Source organism: Myotis nattereri (genome assembly GCF_964212035.1).
Source record: "Myotis nattereri genome assembly, chromosome: 16".
Taxonomy (NCBI): domain Eukaryota; kingdom Metazoa; phylum Chordata; class Mammalia; order Chiroptera; family Vespertilionidae; genus Myotis; species Myotis nattereri.
The window spans coordinates 5,872,407-5,892,099 of record NC_138091.1 but is presented as its reverse complement, the minus strand read 5'-3'; the positions used below and the strand labels follow the sequence as shown (position 1 = coordinate 5,892,099).

The 19,693-nt window shown below is 41.9% G+C and overlaps 1 protein-coding gene across 3 annotated transcripts; it reads left to right on the top strand.

Annotated features, from left to right (window-relative positions):
* The first annotated feature begins 331 nt into the window (after positions 1-331).
* On the top strand, positions 332-19,228 carry ZNF286A (zinc finger protein 286A). 3 transcript variants are annotated; one of them, XM_081110807.1, is made up of 7 exons: positions 332-434; positions 727-1,013; positions 1,934-2,022; positions 6,528-6,642; positions 8,761-8,853; positions 15,296-16,547; positions 17,395-18,557. In XM_081110807.1, exons 2-6 carry the CDS (start codon positions 977-979, stop codon positions 16,522-16,524), a joined length of 1,563 nt encoding a protein of 520 aa, XP_080966933.1. In that variant the 5' UTR covers positions 332-434; positions 727-976; the 3' UTR covers positions 16,525-16,547; positions 17,395-18,557. The 3 variants fall into 3 exon arrangements, with proteins under 3 accessions (XP_080966933.1, XP_080966931.1, XP_080966932.1); XM_081110805.1 differs by having other exon boundaries at positions 15,296-19,228; XM_081110806.1 differs by lacking the exon at positions 332-434 and having other exon boundaries at positions 611-1,013; positions 15,296-19,228.
* Positions 19,229-19,693: the final 465 nt, after the last annotated feature.

Sequence of the window (19,693 nt, the reverse complement as noted above, 5' to 3'; positions counted from 1 at the left end):
AAATATACGGAAAAGGCTGCTCGCATACATCTTACGTTACGTTAACGCAGGTGGAACTCCTCGGCGGCCCTGAGCCCCGGACCGTGGTCCCCCAGCGCCGCGCCGCACAGACTAGGCTCCGAGTCCCTGACGTCAGCGCTCTCCCGGGCGATGCTCCTCACGTGGGTGATGCAGCCCGTCCTCTCGCGAGAAGGAGCGAGTCGGCTTCTTCACATCCCGACCCCAATTCCCACCCCCACCCCCCACCCGCCCCCGACAGCGCCACGTGTGCTCCCACCTGCTGAGAAACGGAGGTTGGCCGTGCCCGGGGCCTTCTGGGAATCGTAGTTCTGGGCTGGATGAGGCTCGCCAGCCTCGCCCCATCCCCTTCTTACGCATGCGCGGCTCCGGGCTGGCCCGAGAGGTTCGGAGCCTTTGTCAAGCCCGGATGGGAGGTGAGTGGGGTTCGGAGGCCGCTTTTCGGCGCTCGGCTCCGGTGGCGGCCCCCGAGGCAGCAGTCTGTGCCGAGCCGGGGCCGGAGTGCGCATTTGTGGAAGGGGCCTCGAGGGCGGACCATGAGCCCACCCCTCCCGCTCCGGCCGGACTCCCTCCGGCGGCTGCCGCCTCCCGGGGACGCGGGTGCGAGCGCGGTGCTGGCGGGCGCGACGGGCGGGGCGCGGGCCGGCGCGGGCTTCAGAGAGAGCCCGAACCCGGCGCCATCTCCTCCAAGCTGCTCGGTCCCCGCAGGTACAGTGCCGAGCGGCCGGAGCAGGCATCCGAGGATCGGTCTCGGGGACCTGGCCCCCCGCGCGATCCAGGTGCAGACATCCCGGGACCGAGGAAGAAGCGGGGCCTGACCTGACCCGGCCTTTCCGCAGCGCCCCGAGGGCCGGCCGGCGGGAGGACGGGGCTTCTCGCGGTGACGTGCCGAGAGGTCCGGATTGAGGAGCGCGGAGACGGGAGCTCCGAATCTTCGGAACCGGGAGGATTGGGGATCATGGAGGCAGATTGGGCCGAGATGCCCGCGAAGAGAGGTGAGAGTTGCGGGGATGTTGGACTGTGTGTGGAAGGGGCCGTTCCTCCCCGAAAGGAAATGGGCTGCCCCCGGGGAGGTGGCCCTTGGCGGGCGGCTCTGCCAGTCTCCTTTGTCTGGGACGTGGCTGGGCTCCTTGCCTGAGCATGCAGGGCTTGGTGTGGGGGACCCCCTCTCCCCCTGAGCTGGTGCACAGTGGGTCCTGGAAAGCCACCCCAAAATGTTAGCAGCTCAGGCCAGAGCACAGCCTCAGTCACTTTTTCTCCCACGTTCTTTTCACCCAGCTGTCAGGGAGTCTGAGAACGTAGCGTATTTGGCTGGCAGAAAACATCTCCCCACCTCTGTTACTCCCGTGGCACAACAATCCTGTTATGTCAGTGGCGCAGATACTGCTGTTTTGCATCGCAGAGAACAGGCGCAGAGGGCGGTGATTGACTAGCCCGGACTTTCTTGAAGTTTGGTCTGTGACCTCATGTCAGCCTTTTCTAATGGACTCAGTAGAAAACGTTTTCTCCTGACCCATGGCCTGCTCATTAGATTTCTGGAGTGCACCTCAGACCCAACTACTAGTAGCAATTATTAGGAAGGGGAATCTAGTGATCTACATTTAAATAAGCTTGCAGGGTGATTTTTGAGAACTGAGCCTATTTTTCTTATATTAATTTAAAGTAGATTAAGCTTGGAAATAAACTGGCTTATTCTCATTTCTAGATGAGAGAGTGCCCCTGCCAGTAGGTGTTATGTCCAAGTGGTTGCAACGTTCCTGGACTCTCTCCATGACCCCAGGGTCAAGGGTTGTCTGGGCTGCCTTCAGGTGCAGTATTTGAGGGAGCATCATTCCTAGAGGGAGGAATTTTTGTCTTGTAAATCTGAAGCACAACATAGATTTAGATCCCACAATTACCGCTTTCTTGCCCGTAGCTACGTCTTTCCAGGATTCTTTCTATTCCCAAGAGAAGAGCACAGAAAAGGGAGAAGTGGCAGCTCTCCGCCTCACAGCCAGATCCCAGGTGAGTCTGTACTGATTATTGAAATTCCACCTTATTTCTCAGAGTACAGGCGCACCCTTCTTTTTGATGTCAAGTTTCTTTGTCTACTAGAGCCCATCTGGAGAGCTGAGTTCTAATCTAAGACTACTCGGGTGGCTAATGGACTCAGTAGAATGTTTTCTGCTAACCCATGGCATCTTCTCCATCTAGTTATACTTATTGTCAGTCACCAGGCAGGTAAGGAGCATAATTACCCTTCTTTGCCTATTGTGCTAGTTGCTGAGCTTGGTAATGGTAGGAAACTATTTTAATAGAAAATATGGGGCATATCTTAATCTTTAGTTGATTATTCAGGATTCTTTTGTATTTTGGTTGTAATTCCAATTTGGTCCTGGGAGCGTGTCTGTGTAGCATCCACTTACTCTGCCACCATTTTTAATCTTTGGGGTATATCTTAAAATTTATGTTTCTGCAAGGGAATCAACGTACACATGACTGTTATGTAAGAAATTAAGAAAGCACCTTTCTTTAGAGCTGAAGTGAGTTATGAAAATAGTAAGTGCTCAAAAGTTCAGAAGAGCACTTGAATAGGAAAGCCTATGGAAGGCTTAACTTAAAGAGTTAAAATCCAGCCCTCCAAGATGATGAATGCACAAGTTTAGAAAGTGAAACAGTTTTCCAATCTGTCTTAACAAAGTCAAATATTAAGAATTGTTTCATTTAAGTGGTGGTTGGCCTAGCTGACTTGGCTTAATAGGTAGAGTGTTGGCCTGCGGACTGAAAGGTCCCGGGTTCAATTTCGGTCAAGGGCACATGCCAGGTTGTGGGCTCGATCCCAGTAGGGGGTGTGCAAGAGGCAGCTGATTAGTGATTCTCTCTCATCATTGATGTTTCTATCTCTTTTTTTTTTTTTTTAAATATATTTTATTGATTTTTTACAGAGAGGAAGGGAGAGAGACAGAGAGCCAGAAACATCGATGAGAGAGAAACATTGATCAGCCGCCTCCTGCACATCTCCCACTGGGGATATGCCCACAACCCAGGTACATGCCCTTGACCGGAATCGAACCTGGGACTTTTCAGTCCGCAGGCCGACGCTCTATCCACTGAGCCAAACCGGTTTCGGCTGATGTTTCTATCTCTATCTATCCCTCTCCCTTCCTCTCTGAAATAAAGAAGAAAAAAAAAGAAAAAATTTAAATGGTGGTCGTACTCTATGGGTGATTCATGTATTGGTCTTTCAACGTTTTGGATGTTTGAAATTTTTATTAAAAGAAGTTAGGTAAGAGAAAAGAGCTCTTCATGATGTGTGTGGCATGCCACAACCCACGATTCCTGAATTAGCCTTTTTCTTTGCTACTGTGATTCCAAGTGTAAAAAGTCCATATGTGCATTGGTACTGTTTGTAAAAGTGACTTCTTGGGGTCCTTATATACTTCCCTGTCTTCATTGGTTTCTCAACTGCCTTACATTAGTATTGAAGACTATTAGTCAAGAAGCTTTAAGTTGCAGATGATAAAAACTCAACTCAAACTGATGTAAGGGAAAGGTATGTATTGGCTATCGTGACTGAAAAATCCAGGTCTAACTAGAAAAAGAGCTCAAGTAATAACATTAGAACCCATTTCCTCCATTTCACTGACTTCTTCTTTTCTCTCTGTGGGTTTTCCTCTCAAGCAAGTTTTCTTCCTCCTGCTGGCCCCTTCCACATCTAGGCTTACAGCTTCCCACGCTGAAGACCCGAGACAAAGGGCAGCTTCCCTCCTGGTCATTCCAGCAGAAGTCCAGGGGTTAACTCTTTAACGGCTATTAGGCCCATTCTTGGACCAATTTGGGCAGACCTATGGAATATACCTGCACACACACATGGAAGCACACATACCACCATGACTCAGAGATACAATGAATCCTACCTGAACTCACTGGCCAGCATAGTAGCCAAGGAAAATCCAAGTACAAGTGCCAGAGGAACACTTTGATTCAAGACAGTTAGAGCCTCAGATAGATTAAACCTTTTATGGAAATTTTTTAAAACTTTTGTCCTTTTTGCATTACATTAGGTGTGGTGTGATGCTTTGCCTGGACTGTGTATTTCGTGTATTCAGTTTTTTAAAAGTATTAAAGTTTTAATTCTTGTCTGGTTGTAACCAGGTGAACAGCACAAACATATGTAAATGTAAAAGTAATATTACTTCCTCCTCAAATTCAGTCCCCTTTTTCTCCCTACTGAGGGTAACAGTTTGATTTCCCAGTATATCTCTCCATATGCTCTTGGTGAACTTGCACTACTATATTCAGACATGTACTGTTTCCTTTGATTTCTCCCACTGCCAATCCCCAACTTTTGGTGTTTTTAGAAGGGTTATTGTATAAACAGGTTTTGGCTTTTTTTTTTTTTTTTTAAGGGAAATTAATTCACCTGGCCAGTGTGGCTCAGTTAGCTGAGTGTTGTCCCATGCACCAGGAGGTCACTGATTTGATTCCTGGTCAGGACACATGCCTGAGTTGGGGGCTCAATCCCCAGTAGAAAATGAATAGGAGGCAGCCAATCCATGTTTCTCTCTCTCTCTCCCTCTCCCTTCTCTCTGAAATCAATAAAAAAAAAAAATTTACTTTTTTTTTAAAAGGGAAATTAACTTATTCGCATTAATATGATTGTATGTTTCAAATTTTTTTTGCCATGTGATTTTTATAGTTCTATTTACTATGCTTTCCTTGTTTCTTTTGTGTGTGTTTCTGCTTTTTGTGCATTGGTTTGCAGTTGTGTCCCGATTTTTTTCGTCTAATCGTCTGAAGTTAATTTTCATTGAGTGTCAATTTAGCTGTGGATATGCAGGCTGTAAGATCTCAGTCATTTTTCCTCAAAATGCCTTGTCTACTTAGAGATTTACATTTATTTTTATTTTCCAAGGATGATTGTTGTATGTTTTTAAGTCTCAGATTATTTCCGTTTTTGAAAACTATTTTGAAATAATTTAAGGCTTAAAGAAATGTAAATGGTAGAAAGATTTCTTACATACTAGGGTTAGGGTTAGGATTTACCCTCCAATCATATTCTCCAAAAGTTAACACTTTACCTCACTTTATTCTTATTTTCCAAAATCAGGACCCTAGCATTGATACAGTACTACAACCTACTGACCTTATTTAGACCTCCCAGCTAACCTATTGTTCTTGTCTCCCCCCCCCCTTTAATTTCTGCTTTTATCCTGTAATTCTTTCTGTTTCTCTTAGTATGTTGTTCTTTCTCTAACTTGACCTGTATGCTTTGCTCATTTATTTACATTATTTTTTAATGAAATGGTAGTGTTTAAAGCTATGAAATTACCTCTGAGTATAGTTTTAGTGATTTGGCATTGGTTTTGCATTTATTATTTTGACATTCGGATGTTTTTTTCAATTATCAGTTTTTGCTCTGTTCTATTTATGCTTGGAATCTATTTAAATTTACTTTGTTACTTTTGCAAATGCTTCATGAATGTTTAAATAGGTGTTTTCTATCCAGTTAAAGGCATTTGAAATATATTTATTTCAGTAACCTTGGAATATTATTCACATTCTGTATGGTTTTATTTTAAAAGGCATGTAATGCCTTGGCTGGTATGGCTCAGTTGGTTGGTGTGTCGTCCCATGTACCGGAGGTCACGGGTTCAATTCATGGTCAGGGCACATACCTAGGTTGCAGTCAGGGCACGTATAGGAGGCAAGGGATCGATGTGTCTGTAGCACATCAGTGTCTCTCTCTCTCTCTCTCTCTCTCTCTCTCTCTCTCTCTCTCTCTCTCGTGCATGCTCTCGCTCTCTCGCTCTTGCTCTTTCTCTCCCTCCCTCTCTAAAAAGTAAAAATAAACTTCATATTCTTTAAATAAATAAACAAAAAGGCATATAATAATACTTATATGTGTTCACCTCCTTACAGTTTTGTATTTTTTTTGTCTTATAGAAACTCAATTCTATGGTATTTACACATAAACCTCAGTTCTTTCTGTTCCCTTACTCAATCCGTTGCCATCGTTTTTCAGTTACCGCTTTTGCTTTAAATTAATTCCATGCTTAATTGGATTTGGTGCTCACTGCCAGTCATTTCATTCCATGACTTATCCACTCACAAGGTCTGTATTTCAACTCATCTTCTGATTGGCTAGATTGATTCTTCAAGTTTTCATTGAGGACGCACGAGGAGAGTTATGCAGACAGGCTTTTTCCTCCTCTATTTTGTTTACTTTGCCAAACTGCATCGTCAACTCGTTAGTTCATGTTTTATTTTTAACTCTTTATTTCCCAGAAAAGTGATGTCTCTCAATGGAGAAACTCTCATATTGAACCTAGCAGAGCGCGCCTGGCACATAACTGATACCAGTGGCTGTACATAGAATATTCAGACTCTGAATACTAGTAGAACACTTGTCATTTATCGCTGTCACTTCAGATGGACTCAGTCGCTCTGCTCCAGGGCCACCAGAACTGCGGGGGCGAGGGATGCTGTCAAGTGAAAGATGGTGAACAGAAGTATGTTTTGTGTCTTAGGCGTCCGTGACGTTCAAGGATGTGGCCATGGACCTTACCCCCGAGGAGTGGGGGAAGCTGGATCCTACACAGAGGGACGTGATGCTGGAGAACTATAAGAACCTGGTCTCGCTCTGTAAGGACGGCTTCTCATTGTGACGCTGCAGTCTGCTCAGGGACATCATTCTTTATTGACAGTGAAATAGCTTCACAAAGCCTTCACTTTTCCATTCAGGAGTCATAGAGTCTGAATCCTGTTGGACCCAGAGACAATCTATTCCTGTTCTAGGTTCTTGGTGAACTGCCTATGCTTGTTTTGTATTAGGATTTTTTGGATTCAAGTGACAGAAACCTAATTCACACTAGCTTAGGGGGCAGGGAGTCTTCTTTTTTTCCATTGATTAAAAAAAAACCACCATATTTATTGTAAGTTAAGTAAATTAATCTATTTTTTTTAAAGAGATAACATTTTCCTGAGCATCTTCTGGAATTGAGTAACTGTTGATCCTGCCTAATTTTTTTTTTTTTTTCAGATGGTTCTGTTTTCGTTTTCCCCTTACCCCTAAGTGCAGTGCTTACCCCTAGAGAGGGCAAATTACTTTTTTAGGTATTTCTCTTCTCTGAAGTTTGTGGCCTTACGAATTTTCAACTAAAAGCCCATATTAACAGCTTGTCGATACTGATATGGGATAAGTACAACCGCACTTTCTAGAAATCTGTCATTTCTAAAGTCTGTCCTCAGCATGTTACCCCCCAGCTGTTGTGGTCTACTTAAAGTTGTGCTTTTCATATGCGCAGCTCAGGACTCAAAAAGATTGGATGGTATTTGTATATAGATTTTGGTGCTCCTCCATAGTTACTTTCTCTATTGGTAGTCCTTTGATAGAACTAAATTGCACTTTCTCAGCAGCAGTAAGACTTTTGCTTTTTACTTGTACTTGATTGCCCCACACCGTGATCTGGAAGTATCCTCAAGGTGAATATGAATACTACAACATATGTTTGCTTCTGTACTTACTGTAGCCCAAATGTTATTGCTCATCTCTGCCTTCAAAATGTGGCTTTTGAAGTTAAATTGGGTTATTTACCTGTCTTTCTACAAAACAGTTAAATCCATTGGCATATTGATGGGAGGTGGGAAAGATGGGGTGTTTTTTATCTGAATAAGCTTGCTCTTACCTAGGCATTGTGAACCTGGATTAAGTGTGGACTTATAAATATTTGTCTTCCTTCAGTCATAATGCTGGGCCTCATACGTATCCCTACCTTTCCTCCAGGGGTAGATACTTCTCCCAGCTGCACTGGGTTTCCGCCACTTTCCTCAGGTAACAGTGCTGGAGCCCATCGCCTGGCGATGAAGGCTTCTGTTAATGAAGAGAGGTGGGTTTAGGTAGAGTTTAGGTATTGGATTCCATTCCCCACATGGGAAAAATCTTGATTCAGGGAATCAAATATATAACCAGGAATTTCTTTCTTTTTTCTTTTTTAAATCCTGTGGCTTGGCTTTGCCCTACTGGCTTTATTCCTAGGGTCTCCCCATGTGGCAAAGATGGCCTTTAGTAGCTCTAGGGTTATATTATTCTTCCAATTAGAGAACTAAGGGAAAAAGGTAGTGCTTCTATCCTAGGAGTTTCAGCAAAGAGGGTCACATGTTGGTTAATGAAACAACGACTAGAGCCAGGGAAATAGGTTACTCTGGGCAGTTTGGAGCCTGTGTGTACCTGTGTGCATGTGTGTGCACACATGTGTACAAGTGCATATATGTGTTTGTATGGATGTGGTAAGAACTATGTTACCCCTCCCCAACCTCATGTAATAAATTCCCTAGGAAAGTGGGTTCTAGTAGCTAAAGAAGGAAGAAAGGAAAAGCAGAAGACAAAAATTCTAGTTACCACAGTCACAACGTGTGGTGCTGCCACTGGGGTCCTCTTTTCTCCAGCTCCTTCCCTAAGCTGAGGATTGGTCTGCAGCGTCTCTCTGGAACTTCCTCAGTGAAGAAAGATGAGTTCTCCTCTTTTGACGGGCACGAACACTTGTGTTTTCCAGTGCATAGAAACTCCTTACCAGGCCCAGATTCCTGCAGATATTTTAAGCTTCATGTGGAGGTCCATCTTTCCTCACTCCAGATCTTCCTGTAATTCCCGTCCTCTTTGTAGATCAGGGATTTGGCACTATGCTCTAGGATAGATGTTTGCCCATCACAAATAGCTATTAGTAAGTCCCATTTCTTCCTTCCTTTCTTTCTTTTGAGCAGGGCTTCCAGTTTCCAAGCCTGAGAACTACAATTTGGAGAATGGAAAGGAAACATTGAATCTTGAGAGAAAAGTCCCCAGAAGCAGCTATTCAGGTGAGTCAAATAGATGGGAGTCCTCAGAAATAATAGCCCCTCAGGACAGTGAAGAATAGGCACTTTTTGGTGCTTAGGAAAGACTATATTAGCAGTGCCTACATGCTTTATCCTATAATATAGGACCTATATAATAAAAGCGTAATATGCAAATCGACCAAACGAGGGAACCACCAGTCGGCAGGGGGGCGGGGCCGGCGAGCAGGTGGCACCAGACCAGCCAAGGTGCATGCCAGTGGGCAGAGGGGGGGAATGGCGATGGGGCGGGGGGGGGTGGGGAAGGGGGGCCCATCAGTGACCGGCGGCGGTGTGATGGGGTGCCCATGCCAGCCAGCGCTGTCCCCTGATCAGCGGCCCTGTCGCCTCCTGCAGAGGGGGCTGGCAGCAGCAGCAGTGGCTGGGTGATGGGGGTGGCGCCTTCCCCTGTTGGTCCAGTTGCCTCCCGCAGAGGGAGGCCTGTGGCGGGGCGGGGGTGGGGCGGGGGGAGCACCATCCCCTGATCTGCCTGCCCCATCACCTCCCACAGAGGGGTGCACAGGAGCGGGGGGACAGTCTCACAATCCAGGACCCCTCGGGGGATGTCAGGCCTAAACCAGCAGTCAGACATCTCTCTCGCAATCTGGGCTGCTGCATGTACCAATGACCATACTTTTCCTACAGGTGAAAGGCATCTTACTGTTGTATGGGCAGCTACATTTTTTTGCCCTAATTATAAAAAGTAGTACATAACATGATCCTTCTGAGGCAGTAGTACCATTTTCCCCATCTTATGGGTGGAAAACTTAAGCATAGAGAAGTTAAGTAATTAATTGGCTTTGTCACACAGTTATTAAAAGTGTCAGAATCAGGGTTGACCACAAAATGTGCAAGCCAGAGTCCATGCATGTCATCACTGCATCATCCTGTTTTTTTCAGTGTTAGAGTAGCCTTGCCAGATTTTAATTTTTAAATCTAAGAACCTGTTCCCAGTATATAGCATAGGGTCCCTAGGCCTGACCGGCAATCAGGTCCATCTGCAGGGCGACCGGCAGGCAGGGCGATGGGGGTGGGGGGCAGGGCAGCCCCCAGCTGGTGGTCTGGCACCATCCGCTGGCCCGCCCCACCCCCAATCGCCTCCCTCTCGGGAGGCAGTGTGTGTCATAGCCACCAGCCATTCCGCCTTTCAGTTGGTTTGCATATTAGGGTTTTATTATATAGGATATATATATATTTTTTGTTATTAATTTCAGAGAGGAAGGGAGAGAGATAGAAACAGCAATGATGAGAGAGAGGCATTGATCAGCTGCCTCCTGCACGCCCTTTACTGGGGATCGAGCCCGCAACCTGGGCATGTGCCCTGACCAGGAATCAAACCTTGACCTCCTGGTTCATAGGTTGAAGCTCAACCACTGAGACACACCAGCCGGGCTATTTTTTAAATATTTTAAATGAATATAGCAATTTAAATATATATAAAAGTTGAGAAAAAAATCAAACACGCTAATATTTTGCTTCATTTTGCCTCTTTTTCTTCTTTTTTTCAATATAAATAAAAATGTAACTACAGGTCTCTGAATTTTCACAAGTTGAACACAGCTCCCAAATCAAGAAACAACCTTTCCAGCAGCCCTAGAGACACCTGTGCCCTCTTTAAGTCACTGCCCTCCTTCCTAGAGTAACCTTATCCTAACTTCTAATACCCGGATTAGTTTTGATTTAGTTTTATATGAACAGAATCATACTGTATATACTCTTGTGCCTGACTTCCTTCACTAAAGATTACTGTGAGATACATTCATTTTGTAACATTTAGTTATAGTTCATTCTCATTGTTGTACAGTCTTTCATTATGTCAGTATACTAGATTTTTGAGTAGTTCCAGTTTTTAGCTATATGAGTCGTGCTGCTTATGTATATTCTCTCTTTTGATGAGCACATGTGTGCATTTCTGTCGGATATATACATTAAGTAGAATTGTTGGATTAGAGGATAGATCATGTTCACTTTTGGTAGATATTGTCAAAAGATCCCCAAAGTACACTGCCAGTGTGGCTCGACTTCCTTCACTAAAGATTACTGTGAGATACATTCATTTTGTAACATTTTGTAACAGTGTGGCTCGGTCAGTTAGAGCGTTGTCCTGAGCACCAAATGGTCGCAGGTTCAATTCCAATTGAACCCAGGTTGTGGGTTCAATCAGTGCTTCTCTCTCACATCAATGTTTCTCTCTCTCTCTCCCTCTCTCTGTCCCTCTCCCTCTCCTCCTCCCTCTCTCTCTCCCTTCCTCTCCCTCCCTCCCTCCCTCATTCACTCACTCCCTTCCTCTCTCTCCAAATCAATAAAAACATATGCTCGGTGAGGATTTAAAAAATAATAAAGAATTTTTTTAAAAAAGGAAAGAAAGAAAATCCAGCCTCACCCCCAATATATAGTAGGAAAAGGGAGGAGGATTTTATGGTCTCTTCCGATACTTGTGGCTGTTCTGATACTACACCAAAACTGAGCAAGTGGTAGTTTCTTAAAGATTAGTTAACAGTGTGGCATCTGAAACTATATCCATGGTTTTTCATACTCTTACATTAAAACCTATTGATATTTTCACCCTAGGTGGGTTGGCTCAGTGGCTAGAGCATCATCCTGCATACTGAAGGGTCCCAGGTTCAAGTCTAGTCAAGGGCACTTACCGAGGTTGCAGGCTCGATCCCCAGTAGGGGTATGCAGGATGCAGCTAATCAATGATTCTCCCTCATCATTAATGTTTCTATCTCTCCTTTCCTCTCAGAAATCAATAAAAATTAAAAAAAACCTATTGATATTTTCGAAAATACTGGTTCACTGAGTTATGGAGATCTTCCAAATATTGGCACATTACATTATACAATATTAAAAATATAACAGTCCTGGCCAGGTAGCTCAGTTGGTTATAGCATCATTGGATACACCAAGATTGTGGGCTTGATCCCCAGTCAGGGCACATACAAGGACCAGCCTATAAGTAAGTGGAACAACAAACTGATGTTTCTCTCTTTCTCTCCCTCTCTCAAATTAATAAAGATATTTTAGACAATTTTTGGTGTCACCACTGACATTGTCAAAAACGTCTTCTAAGTATTTGGAAGACCAGATGTCGGCCCCTGACTAGCTATCAGGCTATCAATGGTAGTTAAATGTTTTTCAAAATTGTAATTTATTCCTGGAAGCTCAAATTTTATCAAACACTGTCAGTTGTTTTTCTTGACGTGACAGGCTCACTTCATTCATCTTTAGAAAATATATGCCAAATATCCAACACTGGTAACATAACTTGTCTGTCAGTTGTTCTTTCCAGAAATATGTGGTCCATGAAAAAGATGGCTAGTTCAGCTCACAACTCAAACTATCTCATGAGTGGTTATCTTCAAGACAACCATCATACTGTGACATGACCAGCATTGCTTTATGAATATGTCCTATTTCATCAATCCAGAACATTAAAAAGGCATGTTCTCAAGGTTTGAAGTTTTTAAAAGTTAATAATGTTTACTGTTGTCCAGCTGGAGTGACTCAGTTGGTTGAGAATCATCCTGTGCACCAAAAGGTTGCAGGTTTGACTCCTGCTGCAGGTACCTACCTTGGGGATTGTGGGTTTGATCTCCAGTAAGTTAACTGATTGATGTTTCTTTCTCTCTCTCTCTCTCTCTCTCTCTCTCTCTCTCTCTCTCTCTCTCTCTCCCTCTCTCTCTCTCAGCATGTCCTCAGATGAGGATTAAAAAATAATAACAATAATACTGTTTACTCAGGCTTTTTTTAATATATTTTTTTTATTTCAGAAAGGAAGGGGGAGAGGGAGAGAAACATCAGTGATGAGAGAGAATCATTCAATCAGCTTCCCCCTGCATGCCCCCTACTGGGGATCAAGCCCACAACCCGGGCATGTGTCCTGACCGGAATCGAACCCGGGACCCTTAAGTCCACAGGTCGATGCTCTATCCACTGAGCCAAACCAGCTAGGGCTACTCAGACATTTTTAAGTGAAACTGGTTTGTCTGTTTTTTAACCAAGAGTACATACTGGGAAGAATACAATAACTACTAGTAACTTTGGAGTCATTGTCCTGATTCATGCTAAGTCATGAGCAGTTTTACCACCATTTCTTTTGCAACATCAATGCAAATGTCATGGCACTGGAAAAGGTAGCATGTAAGTATTATTTTGAAAATAGTTTTGAACTTACATACTTTCAGGGGTCCATGGACCACACTTTGAGACCTCTACCTATACTAACCTTATATCAATTTATATTTTATATATAGTACTTATGCTGTGTCAGAGTTTCAAGTGCTTTATAAATATTTTCATTTAATGCTTATTAAGAAAGATGTTTTTATTTCTCATGAAGTAGGTATTATTGCCCCATATTACAGATAACTGAGTAAAGAGGTTAAATAACTTGCCCCAGGTCACACTGCTTATAAGGGTAGAGCTGGGGTTAAAGTCGTGCATTCTGACTCCAGAGTCCATGCTCTCATCCACTGTGCTTTTCTTGAATGTCCCTCTCACCTCAGGGCTTTTGTACATAGTGCTTCCCTCTACCTAAAGCACTCAACTCAGTGCTTTTATATCTATTACCTGAAATACTCACCTGAATCCCAACCCCACTTACATTTCAGTTGTGTTTTACTTCCTCGGGGAATTCTCCCCTTATCTCCCTAGGTTCCCTTTCTTATATTTCATAACATCACTTGCCTGTTATTACTTAGTACTTACCACAGGTACAATTTTATATGTATTTGTGAAATGTTAGACTAAATTTTCTCTCTCTCTCTCTCTCTCTCTCTCGGGGACTTTGTGTGTGTTTTTGCCCAGTGCCTAGAACAGAGCCTAGTGTATGTGGGTAAAAGAATAGAGAAATGAATGAATAGAATTCATTTGGCTGTATGGAATGAGGGACAGATCTAACTTAATTTTTTTCTAAATGTTTAATCAGTCACAGCACCATTTTTTGGAAAAACAAATTATCTTTAGTTCACTGACTACAATATCACCTTTATACTGTTATATTCTCTATATACTTGACTTAATTTCTGAATTTGCTGTTCTGTTTTATTGATCTATTTATTCCTTTAAATCACACCCTTAAGTTGTTTTAGCTTTATGGTTTTATATTGGATATAAAAATTCTACTATATTTATATTAGATATATGTAGAGAAGTCTAGCTTCCATCCCTGTCCTCTGCTCTGTTACTTTCCACATAGGTAACCATTTTTATTGATCTGTCTTTGGTTTTGGAAAATATAACCAAATATTATATATATAAAAGGTTAAGTGACCGGCCAACCGGCCGGTAGGTATGACACGCACTGACCACCAGGGTGCTCAACACAGGAGCTGCCAAGCAACAGCAACTTTGTAGAGTGCCCTCTTGCACTCCAGGACCCCTCAGGGGATGTCAGACTACTGGTTTCAGCCTGATCCCCGCAGGCCAGGCCAAGGGACCCCACCTGCCGGAGGGACCCCACTCACTCCGCAGAGGCCGTTCGAGCACTGGTGCTGCCTTCAGGTGCAGCCGGCCGGGGTGGGACCATGGGAGGTTGGCTCCAGGGCATGTCCAGCCTCTCTCACCCAGTCGTGCCCCGCCGGCCACCTTCTAATTAATTTCCTTTCAATGTGCACGAGTCTGTGCAGCAGGCCTCTAGTGTCTAAATATTTGTATCTCTCCTTCTTTCCCTACACAAAAAGTAGCAGACTGTGCATACTAATTTGCAGTTTGCTACTTTTGTGTAGAGAAAGAAGGGGAGGTACAGATATATAGACACATTTGTATCCTGAAGATCACTATGGCAATAAAGATCTTATTTTTTAAAACTTGCATAGTACTCCATCGTTTATTTAATCAGTTCTCTGTAGTAGGATATATGATAGGATACCAAGTTTTTGCTACCTATATTAGTGTGGTAATGAATATTCTTGTTTCATGTATAATTTTATATATTTGCTATTATATCTTTAGGAGCTCATAGGAAATTTTTTATCAGGTGTGTGTTATAAAAGCATTGTTAGGGAAGATTAAACTAGAAATGGAATGCATATTTGGATATGAGTAGGATTGGTTGACTAAAAATTTAGAAGTTGTAACTGTCCTCAACACTAAGGTGATAACTGCCTGGATTTTTATTACTGCAGTAGTATTTTGTATGCACATTTCCTGCTGACCCAGGGATAGATTGCTTCATCTGCTTCCCTCCTTCTTTATTTCTAGTCATCTTTCCCCCATTGACTCTCCTGGATGTGGTCTCTTCATTTTCTCTGCATATACTCTTCATCTCCCTCCATTTGCCTCTCTTTGCCAATCATCTCATGAGTCAATTCCACTTATTCATTGAAGCCATGCTTTTTGCCTTCATTAACTCTTACCTGTTACAGAACTGCCTTTTCATTGAGCACAGAAAATGAAAGCAATTTGCATTTTCAATTTTTTTCAGACTCAGAGTATAGACCTGAGAGCAAGGATTCAACTTCAGTGCAAGATTTTTCCAAAGAAGCATCATGCCAGGTTGCAATAATAGACAGACTGACAGGAAATAGTGTCTATGATACCAACTTGAAAACAACTCTTGAATGTGAAAATTTGTTAGAGAATCAGCAAGGAAATCAGGGGAGACACTTAAGAGAAATGTTCACCTACATTAATTCACTCCCTGAAGAAAGAGCTCATGATCATGATGTATACTGGAAAAACTTTAGTCAGAAGTCTGTCCTTCTCACTCAAGACAGAGTTCCAAAAAGATCCTATGCCTTTCATACACTTGAAAAGAGATTGAAACAGAAATCAAGTTTAAGGAAAAAGAGAACCTATAAAGAGAAAAAACCTCATAAATGTAATGATTGTGGTGAACTGTTCACTTACCATTCAGTGCTTATTCGACACCAGAGAGTCCATACTGGAGAGAAACCCTATAGCTGCAATGAATGTGGGAAATCTTTTAGCCACAGAGCTAATTTAACTAAACATCAGAGAACTCATACTAGAATTCTCTTTGAGTGCAGTGAATGCAAGAAAGCCTTTACAGAAAGCTCGTCCCTTGCAATACATCAGAGAATTCACATTGGAGAGAGACCTTATGAATGTAGTGAATGTGGGAAAGGATTTAATCGAAGTACACATCTTGTACAGCATCAGTTGATCCATACTGGAGTGAAGCCTTACGAATGTAATGAATGTGATAAAGCTTTCATTCATTCCTCAGCACTCATCAAACATCAAAGAACTCATACTGGAGAGAAACCCTATAAATGTCAGGAATGTGGGAAAGCTTTTAGCCATTGCTCATCCCTGACTAAACATCAGAGAGTTCATACTGGAGAAAAGCCATATGAATGTAGTGAATGTGGAAAAACCTTTAGTCAGAGCACACATCTTGTTCAACATCAAAGAATTCACACTGGAGAGAAACCCTATGAGTGTAACGAATGTGGGAAAACCTTCAGCCGGAGTTCAAATTTTGCTAAACATCAAAGAATTCATATTGGAAAAAAACCATACAAATGTAATGAATGTGGTAAAGCCTTTATTCATTCATCAGCTCTTATTCAACACCAGAGAACTCATACTGGAGAGAAACCCTATAGATGTAATGAATGTGGGAAAAGCTTTAAGTGCAGTTCATCCCTCATCAGACATCAAAGAATCCATACACAAGAGCAACCATGAAAAATTATTAAATGTGAAGAAATGTAAGTTGGTTTTATCACTGTGTTCAAGAGTGTTTAGGTGGAAGAGCCTTAAAATGCTGCTTACAGACCAATTTGTATACATCTGATTTTACTTGCATAGTACATGCATATTTTTGAGCCATAAACAAAATGTCCCTTATATCCATTGATTTAATAATTATGAAAGCTACTAGCCAGAGACTTCATATTTTGAGCCCTAATCCTTCCCTAATACCTTTTTTATGGATATTCAAGAAATCCTTAGGAATGGGTAGCAGTATAATCATTGTAGAATCCATTTTCTCTTTGTAAGGAAGTTCTTATTTGTTAGGTTAGGCAGAGGGTTCATATCCTTATCAGGAAGATACAGAGTTGTTCCTCTTTGAATCCAAAAATAGAGATCCAGATTTATCGATAGTGTCATTTCCTTTATATTAGCTATAAAAAGCTAAAGGTTAAGAGTTGAAATATGCTTTGTATTCCTTCCCTACCCCAAAGGCTACTCTCAAATTTGATGAACATAAAAAGAATTTATTTACAGCAGATTCTAAGTTAGATTCACATGGATTCTGCTTGTAGACTTACTGGTAGATAATTGTGGTCATTCTGCTGTGTAGAACTTCATTTTCTACTTCCTTGGAAGTTGCCCTGAAGTAGAATGGGTCAAAATCTTAACTCTAGTTTTTTATCAAATCCTTCTTATCTTTGGCATTCACTGAATGAATCACTGGTTTTCTATAATTACAGTATTAGGGATATTTTGTTCTTTACATTCTGCTTTCTGTAAACTATGCTTTGTCACTTTGAGAAAAAGCCACAAGGATGTTGAGAGTCTGAAAAGTTGATGGGTTCAATGTGTTATGTTTAGGATCCCAGTCAAGAAACATAACTGAAGCACCTGTGAGACGCAAGGACATATCTTTCTGTCAGATATGGAAAATCGCTCACAGGACAATGACTCACTTGAGGATAAACAGCTTTCCTCTATGAAGAAGTTGGCCATTTCTCTGACCTTCATGTTTACCCACATGGTTTGTTCCTATTCTCTCTACATGATGTATCCCAGAATCCTAAAGAAAATTGAAATTGCATATCACATGATATATTGACATACTTACATGGGTCACGAAAGACCACTAATGGGATAAGGAACACAAAAGGGCTCAAATATCTAGCAAAACACTATACAAATGTCAGGTTTTTTTTGTTACTGTTACATATTGTGTGAAAAGAAGTTTTAAAGTAGAGGAAAAAGTAGTTACAGATTTCTTCTTCCCTTCTAAATTCTTTTATGAACATTCAGCACCACCAGTCCATGTTTTGCCCCCTCCAAATTATCCCTGTGACATGTAATTGCCTCTCTGTAGACTTCTATTATTGAAGAAGAATAGGAGAATAAAATTTTAAAAAGTGGTGGTAGTAGAGAGCAAGATCACTAAGGATAGATTGAGCATAAATCCAGCAGTGATGGATATCAAACAGTGTGAAAGAAATGGGGCTGAAAAATTCTTGTAAAGAATTTTAAACACATTGAAAGGGGTTGAGAAGATTGGGAAGGCTCAAGGTCTCAGAGGTCAGGGTAGGAGAATGGCTGATGAGCAAAATAAAGGAAAGGGAGCTCAACCCTTTTCATCACTTTAATATTCAATATTGATCTAAGGCAGGAATTGACAAACTGGCCTGTACCCACAGACAAAGATCATCTGCTATTTTCTGTGAATGTTTAATTGGAATACAGCCACACACATTCATTTACATGTTTTTGGCTATTTTATACTATAATGGCAGAGTTGAGTAGTTGCAGCAGAGAGCATATAGCCTGAAAAATCCTAAAATACTTGCTATTTTTCAATATGCCAAATGCTTGAGTGAAAAATAAATGCATCATTTGGGGGCCAAAATTTGACTAACAAAATAACATCAACATGGGCTTTTCAAAGCTGGGTTTTAATTCTGCCATCTCTGTTTAGAATTATGTGGCCTTGAAAAGGACCTGGAACAATAAATTAATATAGAGTCCTGTCTCCCTCTACCACCCCCTCTCTCGATATGTGTACACACACACACACATTTTAATGAAGTGACGTCTTAGTTCATTTGGGCTGCTATACAACATTGAATTATAACAGTTCTGGAAACTAGGAAGTCCAAGCTCAAGGCCCTGGCAGATTCGGTGTCTGGTGTGAAAGGGCATTTTTTGAGGGGACACAGACATTCAGTCTATAGCAAGTAACTAAGCATCCATCAGAAATTAAGAATGAGCATCTCCCACCCCTTCCATTTGCTGATTAAGAACTATGTGCATCCTGCTATCAGCTCATGATAGAGAAGGGGCTTCACTTTCTACTCTTGTTTCTATCTGGTACTGGATCCACACACTCCCCTTTAGACCTGGAGGAATCTGCTTTTTTGCCTTCTGAGTACCACTTAGCCAGGAGCTATCTGGTAGTTCCAAAGACTCAAGTTTGTAATCTGAAGGCAGTTTAAGTGCTGTTAAAGGATTTGCTCTGTTTTACTGAGAACTCTGGCCCTTTGCATTTTAGTATTTGTTCTTGTTATACCTGGTGTTCAATCTGACTGTTTGTACCTTAACATGAATCTCGGAAGTTTTAGCAGTCTGCTTTTCAAATATTTTTTGTTACCTATAAGCTAAATTTGACTGCTCTTATTGGCCCACTGTCAGTAAAGATGTTTATATATTTATTGTCAGAAACTTTTGTAAATTGCTTTTAAATTCTCCTAATTTAATCTTATTTTAAGAGATAAAGAAAGGCCAACCATAAAATATACCCATATTATTCAGGAAACCAATTACATTTCTAATTGTTCATCTGGGCTTCACAACTTCTGCAGACATAGATCCGGGAATACCCACCACAGCCCGCGTATTTGCTGGAAGGTTAAAGAGTAGAGGAAGGATGTTTTTGTCGTCAGAGTCCTCGGGCCAAGTACAGGCACCACACAGAGGGGTAATAGGAGGAAAAGAGAGAGAAAAGTTAATTTCATATAAAAAATACAGTTAAAACTAGGCAAGATAGGGTAAAAAACTGATTTAGTGTAAATTATAAATTACATCTGGCTTTTAAGAAGATAGTGTAATGTCACCCAAACGAATAAAAAAGGTAGTATAAGAATACCAAACATTCAAATTGTTGGCAATTAACTAA

What these genes read in the sequence shown, in the direction of transcription:
- ZNF286A (XM_081110805.1), top strand. Translation starts at nt 977, where the DNA reads ATGGAGGCAGATTGGGCCGAGATGCCCGCGAAGAGAG. An exon ending in GCCTCACAGCCAGATCCCAG is followed by an intron (nt 2,023 to 6,527) that starts GTGAGTCTGTAC and finishes TTTGTGTCTTAG; the next exon opens with GCGTCCGTGACGTTCAAGGA. An exon ending in TAAGAACCTGGTCTCGCTCT is followed by an intron (nt 6,643 to 8,760) that starts GTAAGGACGGCT and finishes TCTTTTGAGCAG; the next exon opens with GGCTTCCAGTTTCCAAGCCT.